General features: G+C 48.1%; 7 protein-coding genes across 7 annotated transcripts; 4 read left to right on the forward strand and 3 right to left on the reverse strand.

Annotated features, from left to right (window-relative positions):
• Positions 1–136: 136 nt before the first annotated feature.
• ASPGLDRAFT_35847 (transcription factor domain-containing protein) lies at positions 137–3,403 on the reverse strand (the record flags this gene model as incomplete). The annotated part of the gene is made up of 5 exons (XM_022544616.1): positions 137–1,850; positions 1,902–2,574; positions 2,630–3,030; positions 3,091–3,224; positions 3,290–3,403. 5 exons carry the CDS (start codon positions 3,401–3,403, stop codon positions 137–139), a joined length of 3,036 nt encoding a protein of 1,011 aa, XP_022400534.1.
• Positions 3,404–5,118: 1,715 nt separating this feature from the next.
• On the forward strand, positions 5,119–6,179 carry ASPGLDRAFT_35848 (uncharacterized protein; the record flags this gene model as incomplete). The annotated part of the gene is made up of 2 exons (XM_022544617.1): positions 5,119–5,228; positions 5,288–6,179. The coding sequence occupies 2 exons, from the start codon at positions 5,119–5,121 to the stop codon at positions 6,177–6,179; spliced, it is 1,002 nt and encodes a 333-aa protein (XP_022400535.1).
• A 1,396-nt stretch (positions 6,180–7,575) lies between these two features.
• Positions 7,576–9,060, forward strand: ASPGLDRAFT_35849 (bZIP transcription factor; the record flags this gene model as incomplete). The annotated part of the gene is made up of 2 exons (XM_022544618.1): positions 7,576–7,858; positions 8,489–9,060. 2 exons carry the CDS (start codon positions 7,576–7,578, stop codon positions 9,058–9,060), a joined length of 855 nt encoding a protein of 284 aa, XP_022400536.1.
• Positions 9,061–12,687: 3,627 nt separating this feature from the next.
• ASPGLDRAFT_172064 (uncharacterized protein) lies at positions 12,688–13,311 on the forward strand. The gene is made up of 2 exons (XM_022542759.1): positions 12,688–12,961; positions 13,013–13,311. The coding sequence occupies exons 1-2, from the start codon at positions 12,799–12,801 to the stop codon at positions 13,165–13,167; spliced, it is 318 nt and encodes a 105-aa protein (XP_022400537.1). The 5' UTR covers positions 12,688–12,798; the 3' UTR covers positions 13,168–13,311.
• On the reverse strand, positions 13,283–15,286 carry ASPGLDRAFT_349341 (Zn(II)2Cys6 transcription factor domain-containing protein). Its single transcript, XM_022544486.1, has 6 exons — positions 15,138–15,286; positions 14,472–14,933; positions 13,927–14,412; positions 13,781–13,871; positions 13,514–13,712; positions 13,283–13,455 (listed from the first exon to the last, which is right to left on the reverse strand). Exons 1-6 carry the CDS (start codon positions 15,141–15,143, stop codon positions 13,398–13,400), a joined length of 1,302 nt encoding a protein of 433 aa, XP_022400538.1. The 5' UTR covers positions 15,144–15,286; the 3' UTR covers positions 13,283–13,397.
• On the forward strand, positions 15,186–15,958 carry ASPGLDRAFT_126989 (putative nucleoside-diphosphate-sugar epimerase; the record flags this gene model as incomplete). The annotated part of the gene is made up of 3 exons (XM_022540694.1): positions 15,186–15,403; positions 15,459–15,642; positions 15,707–15,958. The coding sequence occupies 3 exons, from the start codon at positions 15,186–15,188 to the stop codon at positions 15,956–15,958; spliced, it is 654 nt and encodes a 217-aa protein (XP_022400539.1).
• An 828-nt stretch (positions 15,959–16,786) lies between these two features.
• On the reverse strand, positions 16,787–17,997 carry ASPGLDRAFT_26037 (Eisosome component PIL1/LSP1 family protein; the record flags this gene model as incomplete). Its single annotated transcript, XM_022543529.1, has 4 exons — positions 16,787–17,406; positions 17,456–17,639; positions 17,693–17,826; positions 17,880–17,997. 4 exons carry the CDS (start codon positions 17,995–17,997, stop codon positions 16,787–16,789), a joined length of 1,056 nt encoding a protein of 351 aa, XP_022400540.1.
• Between the last annotated feature and the right edge of the window lie 264 nt (positions 17,998–18,261).

Below are 18,261 nucleotides of genomic sequence, written 5' to 3' on the forward strand. Positions count from 1 at the left end.
TCATTTCTGTTTCTGTTTATAGTTACCGTTTATGGTTGTCATATATCCATTCTATTTCATATTTACTTTATTCATCATTACTATACTATTCTCATTTGAATTAATGTACATTCTAACCCACATCATCAAACCGAAGTTAAAAACCCGCAAACCCCCCAAACCAAATCACATTATCAATAACCTGCGCCGGCGTCTGCGCATCCATAAACTGCTGATACAGTTGATGCTGCTGTTGACCCTGACTCTGGTTCTGACCCTGGTTCAGATTCTGCATCTGCGCTTGTGCTTGGGCTTGGGCTTGGGCTTGGGTGCCGTAGTCGTAGCCCATTATATTTCCGGTATCCATAGTAGGGGCTAGGGTGGGTGGTTGTGGGACTGCAGGACCAGGATCAGGATTTATTCCTAATCCTGGAGTTGAGAGATCAAATGGATAGCCTGCACTCGTGTTGGTTGCTGTATCCGTGTCGGTGCCAGTACCAGGGCCGGGGAGTATACCCGAGGGCATACCGTTCAAGAACTGATTAAACTCCCAATCCGCCGTAAGTGGTATCTGCCATAGATTCGGTGGTGAGGGGACGACGCAGGGTCCTGTTCCTGTTCCCGTTCCTGTGCCGGTGCAGGGGTTATGATCAGGGTTCGGGTTGGAGAAGGGGAGGGTGTCGGTTGATGGTGTTTGTGTTTGGGTTGGTATTGGGGCGGGGTTTGTAGGGAAGAGGTTGTTGGCGGGGTTTGTGTAGAAGTGGGTGTTGATGGGGGCAGCGGGGGTGTTGGTCGTGGTGGTGTAGTTGGGGCTCATGTTTGGTAATTCGTCCGTCATTCCTTGACACGGTTGGTGGTAGTCGTTATTATTATGGCCAGGCACAGCAAGACTATGCGGCAAATTCTCAACCCGCGGAATATTCATCTCCATATTCACATTCGACGCCGGAGACGTAACATATCCCGAATCCTGACACTGGACATGATGCGAAGCGCAAGGACTCCTCGACTCATTACCAGACGCATGCCAATGGCCCAGCCTCGGCGACGCAGTCACAGACGTAGAAGCCCGATACTCCAAACTCTCCCCCGCCCTCTCAACCCTCTCAATATTAGCCCACGCAATGCGCTCGAAATTCGCACTCATCTGCGCCATGAACCGTGCGTATTTACACGAGCCGTCGGCGGGAATCAGGGTTCCCAGGAACGTGGAGGCGATGTTGAGCAGGTTGACGTCTTCTTTGGCTTTTGGGTGGCGGCTGTCTTCTATTACATGTGCGAAGATGGTTATCACGGCGAGGAAGACGTAGTATAGTAGGGACCATATCCAGGCGATGTCGCCCCAGGGCAAGCTGTTCACGAGCTTTAGGGTGTCCCGGGCGGCTTGGAGGCAAATTGTTGCGGATGTGGCGGATTGGTTCGCGATTAGTCGTAGATCAGAGGCCTTTTGCCTATCTGGCGGGATATGACGGGCATGAATGAAATGGACAATCAGTGGGATACGATGAACCATGATCAACAAATTATAATAAACAAGTCGAAGACCAGCCGTCGCAAACCCAAACAGAAAGTCCTCTCCTGCTGGCTTCATTTTCAACTGGAGGTCGAAGATGCCGTTTCTTTTCCACTCTTCGAGCTCTGTGTTCAGTTCGTCGATGATTTGGAAGATTTCGCCGACGGAGCGGTTGTCTAGGGCTTTGGTGCAGTTGAGCTTACAGCAAATGCGGCCTTTTATGACGGTCAGGCGGCAGAGGTGGCGGAAGAAGGACTGGAAGTTGTCTACTAGGTAGTCGTCATCTTCTTCGGAGGGGAGGTCTACGTCGAAGTCGTCGACGTGTTGAGTTGGTGCGCTTCCTGACCGGACGCATGTGCTGCGAGAGTTAGCACGAGAAATGACAATACGAAGTGGGAAGGATAGCTACCTTTGGTCAAGAATATAAGCAATCCAGAAAACCCTTTTCCTCTGCTCCTGCTCAACAGGCGAGAAGTGAGGTCTGGGAAGATCCCTATGAAGTCCCATTCGATGACAAGATCTCATAGCTGCCGTGATAATCGGCAACGCCGACTGAGTCCCTGAATTTCCGCGAAGAAAAAGTGCCATGCCCAATAGCGCCTGTATACTCAACAGATCAGTCCGTCGGAGAGTCAACTCGACAAAGACCGACATGGCGTTTTTGAAGTACATCCAAGCCTTCTCCTTATCCCTTTCGGGTTTCAGACTGTTGGAGAATCGATATTCGTAAGCCAAGGAGAGGATGATGTTTATACTGGCCCAGCGGGCGGCATCGTCGCATGTTTGTTGCGTGTATTGCCATTCCACCAGGCGCATGAATGATTCCTCATGGTAGAGCGGGAACAGACGATTTAATGTGCGAAAGTAATCTTTCATTAACGAGAACACTTCTGATCTTGACGGAAGAGGCTTGAAGACTTGCGAAGAAAACAGATCGTGGAACACATCTGGCCGCCAGTAATCCCAAGGGCTATCTTTGTCCGAATCGGTGGTCAAAAAGCTGAGAAATTTGACGTCGCCGGTCTTTTCTTTGATCCATTCTATCCCTTGTCGCGACAGGATAGACATGGAGGAAGATCGTCCTATAGCCAGTCAGTTACCAACGGCATCGTAAATCTGGTAAGATCCTGGACAAACCATAGTATCGAGACTCCTCCCTATCATCTGCCCTGAGAACCGGAATATGTTGAAGGTCACTACAACCGGTAGCTGAGTATTTGCGCTCACGATTCGTGGGCGGACGTTTTGGCCCGAGTGGAGGGCACGAGCTTCGATCAAGGTTGCCTGTCGTAGAGCCTGACTTCTGGCCCGTCGACAAATGACGACGCGGTTGATTATCCGTTATGGCCCCCGAATTTTTCGTTCCAGAGATATCCTCATTTCGGCCATTATCATGTTCGCTGTCGCTGTCCGGCTGGTCTCCCTCGCCGTCAACGAGTTCGTCCTGGCCGGCGCCCTCTTCGTCTAATAGACCAGCTGCTTTGAGCAAAGACTCGGTCCTTCTCACGCGTTCCTCCAGTTCCTTTACGTATTGCGATCTGGATTCGCTTATCTTAGTTATGGTCTTGCCACACAACATGTAGAGAATGATGGCGTACCTCTTAAGATTCTCTCGTTTCTCCCTCCTTGTGGTATATTTGCATCTCGTATTACGGCGCATACATTGTACACAGACAGTATTGGATCCTTCGAGTTCGCATTTTGTCTTCTTCTTGTGGCACATATCGCACGTCTATATGGAAGGAAGAAAGATTTACTATTATATCCTCTATGATGTCAAAGGGACCAGTCTCTTACCAGTGCATTGCGCCTTCGGGGAAGAGGCTCATGGCCCTTGATATTGGGTGCTGCGCTCTTTGGCACAAAGCGCCTATCCTGAGCGGTCCCAAGTCCGGGAGTTGGATTTTGCATGGTTTCTCAACCAAGCAGTTGCTATTCTGCGGTCATGGGCAGGCGGATCATACCGGTTTGCGGGTTGTTTTGGCAGATGAGATTACTGGTTTAGAAGAAAAAGACAAATGAATGGCAAATTATGGCAATGAAAAGTGAGGTAAGCCGAGTGCCCGAAGTACCCCAGATCAAAGCTGATTATCTGATATCTTGCTATTTCAGCAGTGTCGCAATCTAGATAGCTCAACGACCTGTGGCAGTAGCGTTCCCACCAGTATAGAGTATGTCGTAGTCAAGAATGATCGCAAAAGCGAGATGGCAAATAGAGAATGGAGAATAGAATTGGATGGACAGCGGAGCTGTCACTGAGCCATCATTCATGGACATTAGTAATCTTGCACTCGGAACGTCGGCCCCAACATCTCCGGGTCTCCGTATCGGTCCCTGGAATTCTCCAGATCTGAACTTGATTCGATGGTCGAAGAAATTTTCTCTCAATGGTAGATCGACGGAAGAAAAAAAAAGAATCCCTGATGTTTGATCAATCGGAGGCGTTTAGAATATTTGGTACGGAGCCCGGTGTCGGGCCAGTCCGATAGGCGTAGTTTGTGCAGAATAAATACCCTGTCTGGGTGAAAGTTCGGCAGGAATCTGGTTAGGAATCTTGTGCTCTGTACCCGTACTCCGTAGTAGATCTGGTTCTCTGCTCGGGGTATACAAAAGCACTACTATGTACTTGCTCCGTGACTCAGGCACATCAACGTCTGGGATCTAGAGGTTCACCTAATGCTCGTCAGTTAAATATCAAAACGATTGATTGAGACCCTTAACAACCATACCAGTTATCATGTCAGCATGGGTGTCCACTATTCAAAAGCAACGCCAGTCATCCTCCTAACTCCGTAGGAAACTCCGGGTTTGCGCAACGGCAATTAATGATCTTAAGTGGTGAAGCAGCCATTATCCTGAATATTTTCAGAGAAAGAAGGACTTTCGCAGTTGGATTGCTTTAAATTGATCGATCGAAATGGGAGAATTGGTGAAATTGGATGGACTGATCTCTTGCGTGCGAGGAAGATATTTTCTTGGCGGGGATAACATCTCTGTGGTACCTGATATGTCAGGCCGAAAATAATTTCAGTTGCTTTCATACGCTACTGTCTACTTAAACAGCCACTGTGAACTGTCCATTGTAAAGTGATCAATGGTGGCGTTCCAGAGATAATCCTTAATTACTCGAGAGTCCCTACGGAGTATCCAAGTGATCAAATGAGAACGGCCTCGCACGAAAACTCAGCTGCCCCGAGATTCCTGGGGTGTATCAGATGGAATTTGACAATAATTAGAAAACCTATATCGCCCGGACGTTCGTAGGGCAGGTAATGTTTCGCCCCTAATAACATCCATTGATAGTAAGTAGCATCGATGGAAAACATGCATCCATTTCCCGGATATATATCAGAGTGCCCATCCGGATCATTCTTCTTTGCCCACCAATTGGAAACACCACCATGTGCTCCGAGTACGGAACACAGAGCAAGGATCATAAGAACTAAAAAGCTTCAATGCATGTCAGATCTCCAACAAGGGTAATGGTGTATAACTAACTTAGTTATATCGCTGGCTGACAAATCGCCAATAACCCCGCAATCTGTAGCAATCTAATACATCCCCGTTTTATACTCGAGCACTGCTCAAACGGTTCGAGTTGCACAGTACGGGTAAAGATTGCCACAATGCGCCCTGTGTCAGTGGGAATCCTCTCCATTGGGGAAATGGGGCTTGGTATTGCGAAACTTTTGAGGGCTCATGGATATCGTGTTCTCACTGTGGGAGAGGGTAGAAGGTACGGAGTATTTGTACTATCAATCCATTGTTCGGGACGTTACATCTAACATCTTCTAGTGAGCATACTCTGGCCCGGATCCGGGCAGCGTCGATCGAATCTCTACAATCTGACGAGGAGTTGGTGGTATCCTCTGACTATATCTTATCTATCGTACCCCCAAGAGACGCGCTTGCTACGGCTCATCGAATTGTAACTGCATATCAACTCCCCAGCACGAGTGCAAAGCGACAAAGCATTGAAGACGTCGATGGTCTCTCCACAAGACGTCAACCCTACTATTTCGATTTGAATGCCACCTCAGCCCGCCTGTCAACAGAAGTGGGTTCCCTGTTTGCGGGGAATCAATCCGCATTATGCCACTACCTCGATGGAGGAATAATCGGACCCCCACCATCCAATAACTCACCAGAAGGACACTGGAAGAAACCCAGTCTGGTAATCTCGGGTGACGTGGAACTCCCCACCTCATTCCCCAGACTGGCAGAGGTGCTGAACATGAAGCTGGTGTCCGCCAAGATTGGTGCGGCATCGACATTGAAACTCTCGTTTGCTGCCCTGACGAAGGGACTCACCGCACTTTCGATCTTGTCGTTCTCCACGGCGCAGCAGGAATCGTTGCTTCCGGAGTTGCTTCAGCATCTGGATGAGTATGCCCCGGCAGTTGGGTCTACGGCTAAGAAGGGGGTCGTTGGGATGGCTCCGAAGGCGTATCGGTGGGTTGACGAGATGCGAGAAATTGGAGAGGCATTCGATACTGAGGGACACTGGGACGGAATTGGAGCGGGGGTTTATGATAGTTTCGCGGAGGTGTATCGGAACGTTGCGGAGGATACAGTGTTGGGAGATGAGAAGACTGGAGATCGCAGGAGAGGAACAACGGTTGAAGATGCAGCGGAAATCATAGGCAGTGGACGAGAAGATTCAGTGAAACGAGAGAATGAGGAGTAAAGGAGTAAATACGGAAGCCACGCGAGTTACGGCCGACCACATGCAGATAGACCACAGACCAGCACGGACGAGGTTAAGTCCGAGACTTGGGTTGAACGGGACCTCAATGATGTCAGTGCTAGAACGTACCATAGAAAAGACAAAGTACTTGTGCCTTAGTCTACCTTAGCGAGACAGTAGTACTCCGTAGTGAGTTGTACAATTCGATGCTTCTTGTCCCGCCGTGGAGCGCGGGGAGAAAAAAAAAGCAATACAGGGTGTTACAAGTCCGCGTCATGAGAACGGCTGATAAAGCGGTTAGTACCGGTAATCGGGAGTAATACCAGAGGGAGAGTCAAAAGCCAACCAGAAGAACAAAAGAACATTATTCGGAACAGACGCAATGGCTGTATGGAGCAGGAGTATTGAACCTGATATCCTGTTCAGGAGACACGGCAGAACAATTGTACGGAGAGCCGTATATCAATCGGGACATTCACCTCGGTCTCTCACTTTTCTTACTTCACTTCTCGACCTCAACCTCGACCCTTCGAATTCCACTTTTATATTCACTTTTTAATCTCTCATCATTGTTATCCATATTTGGTTCTTAATCCTCAATCCTTCTCAGCTACGCTATACCAAAGCGGTGTATCATCCTCGGCTTGTGACTGGCGAACCAGGGTGCGCGATCACGACATTTCTCCATTCCATCAGATCATCAATTAGCCTCTGAGGGCATGAGACGATCACAGTCTATACCCAGTCTTTCCCAGTCCTTTGCTGTGTCTCTCGCGTCTCTCTCTGTCTCTCCTGGACGCCTTGATCTCTGTCATCCCATTCCGGCTTCTCTCTCATTCGTCGCGTCTTGTCTCTCGCTCCATTCGCCGTCCGTTTCATCTCCGTCCATATAATTCCTATTTATTACTCTTAATTGCTATTCTCCGAATTCTCTACGATTCCTATTGCGTACGTGGCTGGCCCATTCTATCCCGCGTTAGTTCAATTGCGCCGCAGAGAGTCCAGGCGTGAGTGAGTGAAGGTCCGATATAATTCTTTGCGACAAGTCACCTTCCATCAATCTGCAACTATTTTCATTCGTACTTGTATTATTTTTCCGATCTTTTTTATTTTGCCCGTCTCACCCGGAGCTTTGGCACGTCTTGGGTAGACTTTTTTCCCTTTGCCCTTGTGGTGGTGGTCTTTTTTACTTTTTTTTTTTTTTTTTTTTTCTCCTTTCTCCTCCCCCGGACGCCCATCGAAAAACCGGAAAGAGAAAGGATTTGAGGAGAGAGATTTAAAAAAAAAAAAAAAAAAAGAAAAGAAAACACGAGAAAGGCAGCATCCGAGGTGCATACCTAGTTCCCCTCCCCTGCTATTATCTCTCTTTTTCTGTCTCCAACATCCACCAGTCATTATGGCGGACGAGCAACAACAACAGCATCCCCGTCAACCTGCGCCCAGTTTTGATAGATTGGAAAATTTCAATTTCCTCCTTTCTCGTCACGACCCTGCCCTGGCTAAGAGTCGCCATTATTCCTTTGACGCCGAATCGACCGGTCTGGCGCCACCACCACCGCTCAATAACAGCGTGAGCATGGATTACGACCAAACGGAAGGCATGGGTGGTCTTTCGGTCAGTTCGTATGAGTCGCTCGAGGACGAGCGCAGTTCCTTGGATCTCAGAGGTTACCCTTATGGTGAGTCTGAGCTTTTTCCTTCTCTTTTTTCTATGATTTCAAATGTTGCATTTTTTGCGCCATCGCCCTGGGCTATGGTTCGTTTTGTGCAGTGCATGAGATCGATGGCAGCATCAGAGCTTGTGCTGAGGCCACTCGGTCTGTCTGACTTGTCCAATGCTGTCTGGGGAAAGCTTCGTCTGAATTTTAATAATTTTTTCTATTGCGTGCCATTCCCACGTGTCTTTACATCCTCAGTTGCTGCATGGGCTCTAGCAGCCCGACCAGTACAACTGCATCCTCCCTGACTCATTTCTTTCTATCACCTGTATTTCCCCCCCTTGTTTAATTTTCTGCCTTCCATGATCTCATCGCCCTCTGCACTTGCTCATCTCGAAGGGTGTCGGGCGACGCAGAGTACTGGTGGTTGAGCACGCAATAGCGTACCCCAATGACACCGTCGAGAGACCCCGGTGTTATCCATCGCTTATTTGCGCTTCTGTCTCCTGTTGCTGTTGATCAACCGCACCCTATACCCGGGGGATGTCCTTAAAGAGCTTGCTTCTGTTGATATATTATCATCTCATCACCTCACCTCACTGCACTGTTTGATTACACCTTATCTAGACCATCACTTACACCATCCAACAGCCGACAAATCCATCAACTACTCTCTCCCTACAGACCAAATGCTTTCATACTCGGCTCATCCGATCTACCCACCAATCCCTTACACTACCGACGACCTGGGCCATGCACCAGGCGCCTTGACGCCTTCTGATGTCTCGTCGTCCATCTCACCACCAAACGGTCAGATCGGGAATACCAAGTACAGCACTTCCATTCCCAGCGACCGTATCGCCTCCGCCCTCGGGCAAGAGGAACATGCCCGGCATTCTGCCGAAGAAGACCGGCGGCGGCGCAACACCGCCGCCAGCGCCCGCTTCCGCATGAAGAAGAAGCAACGGGAGCAAACGCTGGAGCGGGGCGTGCGCGAGACGACCGAGAGGAATGCTGCCCTCGAAGCTCGCGTTGCCCAACTGGAGATGGAGAACCGATGGTTGAAGAACCTTTTGACAGAGAAGCATGATGCCACTTCTTCTCGTACGACCCCATCGTCGAGTGAGACTACCGAAAAGAATCAAAAGTCGACCTCGAACGCGACGGGTAGCGGACAAAAACATATTCAGCCAAAAAAGAAGGGCGTAGGGACCGACGCTTGAACGACCCAAACTCAAAAAAAAAATATCAAAAAACCATATATTGATATCTTTGCTTTTCTTTCTTTTGCTTCATATGCTGCCTACATCTATTACCATTGCATGTTTGGGGTCTTGTTGCCTTTATTGTTTTCCTTTCTTACTTATGTACCGGCAGGCGTTGTTTCCTTCTCTGCTCTATTCCTCTTCCCTTTTCTTTTCAGTTTGATTTGATCATCTGGGATGAAATCACCTAACGATGTCACGACTTGTGTTTCGTGTTTTTGTTCTGCTGATGCTTGCTTGAATCCGGAGAGCTGAGTTTGAGCTTCTCCACATTACACGGGGGTCCTTTGTTCTTCTCACGGTGCGAGGTTATTGTCATTTGATTGCTTGCTTTCTTGATTGATTTGATTACTCTGGTCTTGTTGCGTGTATAAAGATCGCTTTGATTTTGATTGGTTCTAATTCCCCCCCTGCTTTTAATGGATTGATGGATATACTACCAGTATCAGATTGAAATGAGATATCCACTCTTCAAGAATCTGCACAACTTACTTTTACTCTGTATGCCTGGTACTGGTAGTACCCAATCATGATTTCGGAGTAACTCTAGGCGACACGGGCCTGGATGTTACTTTCAGTAGCTTGTCACTTGCGGCATACTCTTAAGTGACTAGCCGAGTCTACAGAAATGCCCAAGTGAATGTAAGAAACAATAGAGTCTATTGCCCTACTTTTACTCAGGTCTCTAGCTCCTGTGATTTTTCTCCTCCCTCGCTCCCCCTACTTCTCACCTTCGTTTGACATGCTACTTAGACTCAAGTCCTACTAGTCAAACCAGATCAGTATACCACCGTGGCGCCTTTTTGGTCCATTGGTCTCAGTCAATATGATCTCGATCCCATCTCGACCCCGTCTCCTTCGACTATGGGTTCATTCCTCGATATACTGGGTTCTTCGAGTATTGAGTTATTTGGACTCACCCGAGTTTTATGTACAGCCCACAAGAAACCTTACTGGCCGGCGCGCATGCCGCCATCTAACCCACACAGAACGAAAATGCGCTTTTCTAGCTACCTATACCACTACAGATGATCCGTACTTGTTATTCCGAAACCGGACGAGGAGCCCATTCCGGGTAAAAAGGCCCAGGGAACGGCTGGCTCGTCTGAATTGGGTTACCATTGCTGTGTCCGCGAGACAGCACATAACCGAGAAATTAGTCAATTCTTGTCATACACGCCGCAAACCTTGGGCTTGTTGGCTATTCCTCAAGTGCTTGTCGTTTGGCTTGCCATCCCACAGTTAGCTTGCGCCTACGGACTTTTGATGAGTGCTTAGTATCTGGTTACCCTGTTGATGGATGCTTAAGATCTACTATTGAACACAGGTATTCGCCTTACAGAGGTTCCTTCGATGAGAAAGACCACGTCACTAAGGCAGTCATAGCGGCTAATGATACGGCGCTGCCGGCTGTTGTTCAGCACTATGAATACCATATGGTGATTTACACTCCATCTTGCTGGGAAAAGCAAAAGCTTCGCGCTGGATAGGAGGTTAAACCAGCTTGCCTGAGGCCCCCCCAACCCAGATTTATTTCTTAACGAATAGGTTCGGGATTGCTGGGAAGACATTGTGTCGAAGAGACCACCGGTCTTCGATGCTATTTTTACAGCTTGTCTTCGGGCACGCATTTTGAAATTCTAAACTAAAATGGAGAGACAAATCTACCTAAGTACTCAAGGGAATGTAACAGAGAGAACGATACGAGCCATTCGTCCCGGGTGCCTATAGGTGTTCATCGAATCTTCTTCCTCACACTCCATCTTGTGATTTCATAGCCAAGACATTGCTTTGACATGCTACATATAGCCAAACCAGAATAATCTTATGGCCATTGCCACAAGGCCTTTCCAAGACGCTGAGCTAATTCGTCTCACTCAGTTGAAGTCATGTCGTACCACAAGACTTTTCAGCAAATTGCACGTGCACAGCACATATCCCACGAGAAAGAAAAAAACTCGCTACAAAAATGGCCAGCGACCAGAATGAACCCTTGAAATCAATCAACTTCATGTTGCTCATCTATGAGGAACGTGATTTGCAATACACGATGGTGACCAGGAGCCGAACAAATAGGCAGAACCATGCAACAAAAGACTTTCGAATTCCTGAGAGATACCTTCAATTGCGGCGTTAAAGTATCAAGGACTGGGTAACACCAGAAAAGTCATGAGAGATAGTTTTATTTGTGAAGGACAGAGAGGAAATCTAGTTCACACCAAGATGGAAGGGTTGACCAAAAATGACCAATATAATGAGTCTGCATCTTGTACCATGTGCCACGGATGAAGCCCAATCCAGGTTTATTATTGCATGCATGGTACAGTAACCACTACGAACATGCATACGAGTATCGTAAAAACAATGCAAGACAATGATGAATGGAGAGCACTGCTTGATTTGCAATCTACAGTCGATTAAGCCCATGCAATTCCATTCCGAGTTGATATTAATACAAGCAGGAATCTCCCAATACATACGAGATTATCTTCCATCAGAGTGCAGCACTTCACCGCTGAATTCATGTCCCTCCCCTGGGGTGCAGACGGACAAAGACTTGTCCGTTTCAAAACATCACACAGAAATTCACAATTGATGGCTAGAGAACCAATTCTGAAAGTGGGCAGCTTAGATCGAAGTCGCGTAACAGCGCACTCAATTTCGCGAAGCTCATCCACCGGTATAGAGGTGCACAGTGACGTGGACGTGGACGGGCTTTTCAGTTCAGCACGTCGGGCTGGCGGGTCGTATCTATGTTCTCTATCGGTGGCGTATATCCCCATCCTGGGATGATTACCAGACGCCCAAGAGATTCAACCCCAGAGTCCGAGGAACTCCTGTACGCTGGATGTCAAAGAAAGCAGTCAACCGCTGCACTATCAAGAACTGAATCGGAATACATCGCCATGATACTAGCTACCCCAAAGAGGTCAGCTTCTTCTCTTTTTTTTTTTTTTTTTTTGGTAAACTTAACGTCAATACACCTTGCCGTACAAAATGTCCGGCAATACTCCAGATGGACAATCAAGCAGCATTTTACACCATCGAAGAGCCCAATGACCAAGCACGTCAACAGACGATACAATTTTCTTGCGCCAAAAAATTGCCGATGGATCTGTTGTCCCTTATCTCCACCCTATCCCTAACAGAACAGGCTGCTGACGGACCAACCAAGCCGTTCAACCAAGGCACGATATGTACTTTCTAGATCTATCAATTCGAATGGATGGTTTTGCTTGCACTTGGGGCTGTACAGCGCACCAAGATCCACTGCTATTTTCCTGTCCCTAAAATGGGGTTGACTTACGTGGCAAAGACATGATACTACGTATGTTCATCTATACATTGGGCCGTGATCATGGCCACCCTTGTATTCTCTTCAAGGCACGACTGGGACAATAATGTCGATGGATGGATACAGATCTGCAAAGGCTAATAATAAGCTCGTGTTCCACGGTCTATATTTGGCATATCGAATACGAGAGGAGTAGCAACCACTTCCATGCTTTGTTTTTTTTTTCTCTCGTATCATAGAATATATCAAGTGTATTTCCAGCATGCATTGCTTTGATATCACTCAGTTCAGTTTCATCCATAGAAGCATCGCTAAGTACACCAAGATCCTGCGGTTCATTTAGCCCCACGACCACCTCAAACCATTTTGATAGTAACCACTATCTCCCAACAACAATCAAAATGAAGCCCTCATTTATCACTGCCATCCTGTCCAGCATTATAGCCCTTACAAGTGCAACCCCTGTCAAGAAACAGGTCTTCAACGTGGGTTTGACTTTCTACGGCGTTGACGGGTCTTCTTACGGCGAGACATTTCCCGCAGATACCACGCTAGTTAAAATCGGTAAGTCTGACTCTTGCCCATTAGAGAGAAACGCGTGCTAATGCACCCTAGATAATCCGACGGTTGTTCAGAGCATCTACTCAAATGGAGGCGGCTTTTGCACCATCACTGGTGTTGATGGTAGCACCGTTGTTATTGCGGGAGAGGGGAACTACACTGTGACTCCGGCCCAAGCCCAAGCACGTGGAAGCTGCGACAACCTATGAGTGCTTGTGATGGAGTAGCTTGCCTCCCTTGGTGCTGGTTTATATGGGCACCGGTTTGAGGTGAGAAGGATGATGACCGATATGTTATTTACATACGAATTGAAATGATGCTTGCCAATAATAAATTGTAACTAAATGCGAGATAAATTCGACACCATTGAAGTAAATGATGGTAGAATATCTACAGCCCAGCAAGAACTCCGTTATGTTACAAAATGATATCCAGACTCTCAAAATACAGAGCCTTTGTCCATGAACCACTGCTTCGTCTCATCTAACCCCATATAACTGATGTGCCAGCAATTAGCAAACATCCACATGCTGCTGAAGACTTGGGACTACCTACGCTACCATGAGGACTTTGGCGAAATCATCGACATCGTCGGCGCTTCCACATTCGAGAAAGCTCTCGAACTCGAAATTCTCAATAATGTGATGCGGCTTGTTCCTCCAGCTCAGAAAGAAGTCGAAGGATGACGGTGCCTCCCACAAGGGTCGAGACATGGTCCAGCAGTGAAGGTATTTCCAAGCGGAAAAAAATACATCTTTGGCATCATGCAGGTTAATGAGGGGAGACTGTCAGGACAGTGAAATACGGAAGTGATTGGCTTACGGTCATTATTTTTGCACATCAAATTCCACAGCCCGAGGAAGGCATAGGCTATGACGATGGTTCGCCGGACAGATTCAGAAAATATCCACCACTTTTGGCCGTCAGTGAGGGGAATGGGAATGGGAGAAAAGAACTGGAGCACCCACCTCCCATGACCTTGGAGTCTCCCAAATGTCAAGGCCATTCACACACTCTGGCATCCCAAGGTTCTCTCTAATCTTGCACAGGTCATCCAGCCAGTCCTGCAATAACAGCATGTCCCGATCAGCATTGGATCTTAGAGTAAGATCCCCATCAAACAGACAGATTATCTGATATAAGAATAGCGCCTGGGCCCTTGCCAGCTTTTCCAGAGGAGTGTTTGCCAACTGCTGTTGCTGCTTGAGCTCGCTCAGACTTTGGCAAAGAACTCTGAATACCGAAGCCTTGTTGCTACTCGTCATGCTACTATAAAGTGCACAGACAGTGAGACAGGACTGTATTGAGGACGGCATTTGGTCTTTGTACAGATACCTATGCATCCAGGGCGTGTGGCTGTCTTTGACGAAGGTGCTGGGGTAGCTTTTTAGGCTTTGGGCAATGAAATGCATCTTGGTATTTGGGTCGTAGACCTGCCATGGCTCGTATTGTATCTTGTTGAATATTAGCGGTGGCATATTTTCTTTTATGACTTCATGAGGGAGTAACAAACACATATATCAGCCATTTGAGCATAATCAAATTTACTGAGTCCCTGTTGATTCTCTTGTTGTTGACCGAGCTGCCCGCGCGCACTGTTGACAAGCTGCATGCCACTTGATGATGTGGCTTGGTTGTCTGCAAAGGTTAGGAACGGGTCGATGAATGCATCGAGAGTCGGCAGGCAGGTGGCGGGGCTAGCTGGGATATCATCAACAAGATTAATCGACGACGACGGAGCAGTTAATCCCGCCCAGGGCATATCCAACTCAACCGGATCGAAGTCAAAGCCGCTCTGAAAAGCTTCGGCGTATGGCCGCTTGGCATAGATACATGAAATCTTTTTCCCCTCGCATCTTGAGCAGACCGGATGCCGCTTGTCGCAGCCTCGTTTGGCTTTCACACAGGCGTTGCAGCTCTTCTGCCGCGAGGCGGAGGCGGATTCGGGAGCTGGCTCCTCCGCCATAGGTGATAACTACATCGGTATAATTTGTAAGTGCTATTGTTAGTTATCTGTGGAGAAGGCTCTTGCGTAGAGTTGGCGGAGTTCCCCACCAAGCTCCGCTCCGCAACTCCGCTCCGCAAACGGTATGTAGATGAGGTACTATGTACTATGTCAGTTAAAAGCCATGTCCTAAATCCCAACCCTCCATCTCTTCCATCAATTCGCTTACCTCACTGCCATTCATCAGGACACTCATTCTTGTTAAATCTCACACCGACCAACATGAAAGCCATCCTCCTAGGAAGCACCGGCTTCATTGGCAAAGAAGTCCTCAATCAATGCCTAGAAACCCCTTCCATAACTTCCCTTATCGCGCTCTCCCGCCGCGCCCTTCCTGAAGCAGCCGCAAACCCCAAACTTACCGTGGTTATCATGGAGCATTTCAACTCGTACCCTGACTCCGTTCTAGAGCAGCTGAAAGGTGCGGATGCTTGTATATGGTAAATCTCAGTTAGCATTTATGCCACTATCTCGCAATCGCTCTAACCGTGGAAGGTCAATCGGAACATATAATTGGGATCCAGTGGTGGAGATAGAGTACCCAGAGGCTTTTCAGGAAGCGCTGTTGAGGATCTTGGATGTCAAGAAGACGTTCAGATACATCTATCTTGGTGGTGCTTTTACAGAGCCGGACCAAGAGAAGAATTTGTGGTTCTATGCTAAAGGACGACATGTGCGGGTATGTCCTTTACGACACCTTCATTCTCTGTGGTGTTACCGTGCTATATGCTGACTCCTCTCAGGGGCTTGCCCAGACAAATTTCCTGGAATTTGGAAAGCAGAACCAGAATGTGAAGACATATGCTGTGAGACCGGCGGCAGTTCTGGCAAAAGATGGAAGTGCTCTGCTGAGATGTTTGTTATGGATGGCTTCAGTAAAGACAGATGAGCTGGCGGCAGTGATGGTAGATCTGGCTGTGAATGGAGGGAGTGAGCAAGTGGTAGGGCATAAGGGCATTGTGGAGAGAGGGAGGGAGTTGACAAAACAGAAGTAGTAACTAATATGTAGGGTTGAGAATATACAGCCAGCGCGTGTTTGTCTTTCTTTCTTTTCTTTTCTTTAACCCCTTTCCTATTTTTCCCCCTATCATACCCGAATGCAGTATACTGGATTTTCTAGAATGGTCGATTGTACTATTCAAAGAAATCCGGCCAGACATTACCGGGGGGGGGGAGCGTGAAAAGCCAATGCGGTTTGTCCTCGATTTATTTCAACCTGCAGCGTATGTCCCAAGTCTCCCTGTGATACATAAGTTTCTTTTTTGTTTGCTATTCAGTCACCGCTGATATCTGGTGCTATCGTCTACAAATTGATCATGCTCGAGTGGACATGCATAGACCTACTAACCTACTAAAAAAGACAAAAAGACTAAATAAATCCAATTAAACTCCATACACAACCACTATCACAATTCAATTCACAAATGGTATTACATCATTAATGTAGAAACCCTCGTATGCTCTGCTCAAACTTGCCCAAACCCTGCCGCTTTTTTGCTTTTCTTTTGCCCTTTTAGTTCGTTTTTGCAATCCGTAGTCGTGACATCATGAATGAACATCAGAATAGTGATACATCAGGCACAAGCACGGGCAAGACGAGCGTTTCCTTCATGGGGTGTAATTAAATAGTAATATATAAAGAATTAAGAAAAAAAAAAAAAAAAAAAAAAAAAAAAAAAAAGGAAACAATAGAAACACAGAACTCATTGGGGGTGTGACGAAGCGGAACATCAAACATGGGAAAGACATTATAATCCAAAACGTGTATGGCGGTATTATTCGAATTGGATGGACTCGAGTGTCTTCTTTTTTTCAAGGCCGGTCTAGACGACAGAGACCACTGGTGCTCTCTCCTCTTCTCGTCCCCGGGGTGTCTCGCCATCCACGGTACTGGCGACTTCCTCACCCTCATCTTCGGGCTGGTAGCCGGGGTGTTGGTCAGCGGGAACCCACGAGTCGCGGTCCTTCAAGGGCTGGTCTTGAGAGGAGAGGTCGACCCCCTCACGAGTCCGGGAGGTGTTGTCGCGGTGGCGCTGGGAGAGAGTGTGGGAACGGGTAGACAGGTTCGACTTGACGACAGCCTTGGAGGACACCCAGTTGGTCAGGGCATCTTCGCAGTCCTGGATGATGGCCTTGCTGGCGTCGTATCCGTCGTAGGCTTGACGGGTCTCACCGGGAGTGACCGGAGTGTCGTCAACAAGGTCCAGAAGGTGCTTGCCGTAGCCGGCAATGACAGCGACCTTCTCGCAGTGCTCACGGAGAGCATCGAACTGGTACTGGAAGGCGGCCTTGAGCTTCTCACGGGTGATGTTGGACAGCTGAGCCTCGGCGACGAGGGACTCGGCCTCAGCACGGACCAATTCCTGCTCGAGAACGACGATGCGAGGCGAGTTGGGGTCCTTGTACTTGAGCTTGGCGATCTCGTCGGTGATTTTCTGCTTACCTGTGACCGGTTAGTACGCAGCGTTCTGAATTCACGAAAGGGAACTTACGGTCGCGGCTAGGCTGGACAGAGGCTTCGATGTTACGAACGCTCTTGATAGTAACACGGTACTGGTCGTAACGGTCGACAAACAAGTCCTCTAGCTCACCAATCTCGTAGAGCAAAACACCCAGCTTATCGGTAACATCCGAGACATCTTCATCGCAGGCCTCACCCCAGATGGACAGTTGTTGCTGTCATTGTCAGCATATCATATCATCCCAATCCTTCACAAAATGGTACATACGGCAGTCTCCATCCGCTCTCTTGCGACCAACTCCATACTGCGCATGACGTTCTTCTCCATCTTGACCAATTGCGAGAGTTTCCGGGCCAGGTCGGGACCGAAAGCACCGGCGGTGTTCTTACGGAAGGCATGGCCTGCTCGTTACTGTCAGCCTAATCTCAATCCCAACATGTAGGTATCAACCTACCCAAACCACCTTTCCCGAGCCATCTGTTGGTCTTTGTAGTCGACAGCGGAGGCGGGGGGTTCTCGACCTGGGACGCCGTGGGGGCGCGCGATTGGCGCATAGAATAGGTGCGATGCATTGCGATCCTCTTTTTTTTTTTTTTTCGACTTCGACTTCGACTGACTTCGGTAGGTACACGAGGAATCGGACGGTCGGGATAGGAACCGGACGCGAAATCAGGGGTGGAGGGTGGATAAGTAGGGAAAAATGGGAGGAGAGAGAGAGAGAGAGAGAGAGAGCCAAGGGAAATAATTGATCGAGGGGGTGTCTCAGAGGGAGTGATCCTTTGCGCAGAGATGACGTGCAGGAGTCAAGAGGGAACCAGAGGATGAACGGGATGCGA

Source organism: Aspergillus glaucus, assembly GCF_001890805.1.
Source record: "Aspergillus glaucus CBS 516.65 unplaced genomic scaffold ASPGLscaffold_11, whole genome shotgun sequence".
In the NCBI taxonomy this organism is placed as follows: domain Eukaryota; kingdom Fungi; phylum Ascomycota; class Eurotiomycetes; order Eurotiales; family Aspergillaceae; genus Aspergillus; species Aspergillus glaucus.

Coding starts and splice junctions, on each gene's coding strand:
- ASPGLDRAFT_172064 (XM_022542759.1), top strand. CDS start 12,799: ATGAAGCCCTCATTTATCACTGCCATCCTGTCCAGCATTATAGCCCTT. Junction 12,962..13,012: donor TACCACGCTAGTTAAAATCG/GTAAGTCTGACT, acceptor AATGCACCCTAG/ATAATCCGACGGTTGTTCAG.
- ASPGLDRAFT_349341 (XM_022544486.1), bottom strand. Junction 13,713..13,780: donor GATGTGCAAAAATAATGACC/GTAAGCCAATCA, acceptor ATGATGCCAAAG/ATGTATTTTTTTCCGCTTGG. Junction 13,456..13,513: donor GCCAAAGTCCTCATGGTAGC/GTAGGTAGTCCC, acceptor CTGGCACATCAG/TTATATGGGGTTAGATGAGA.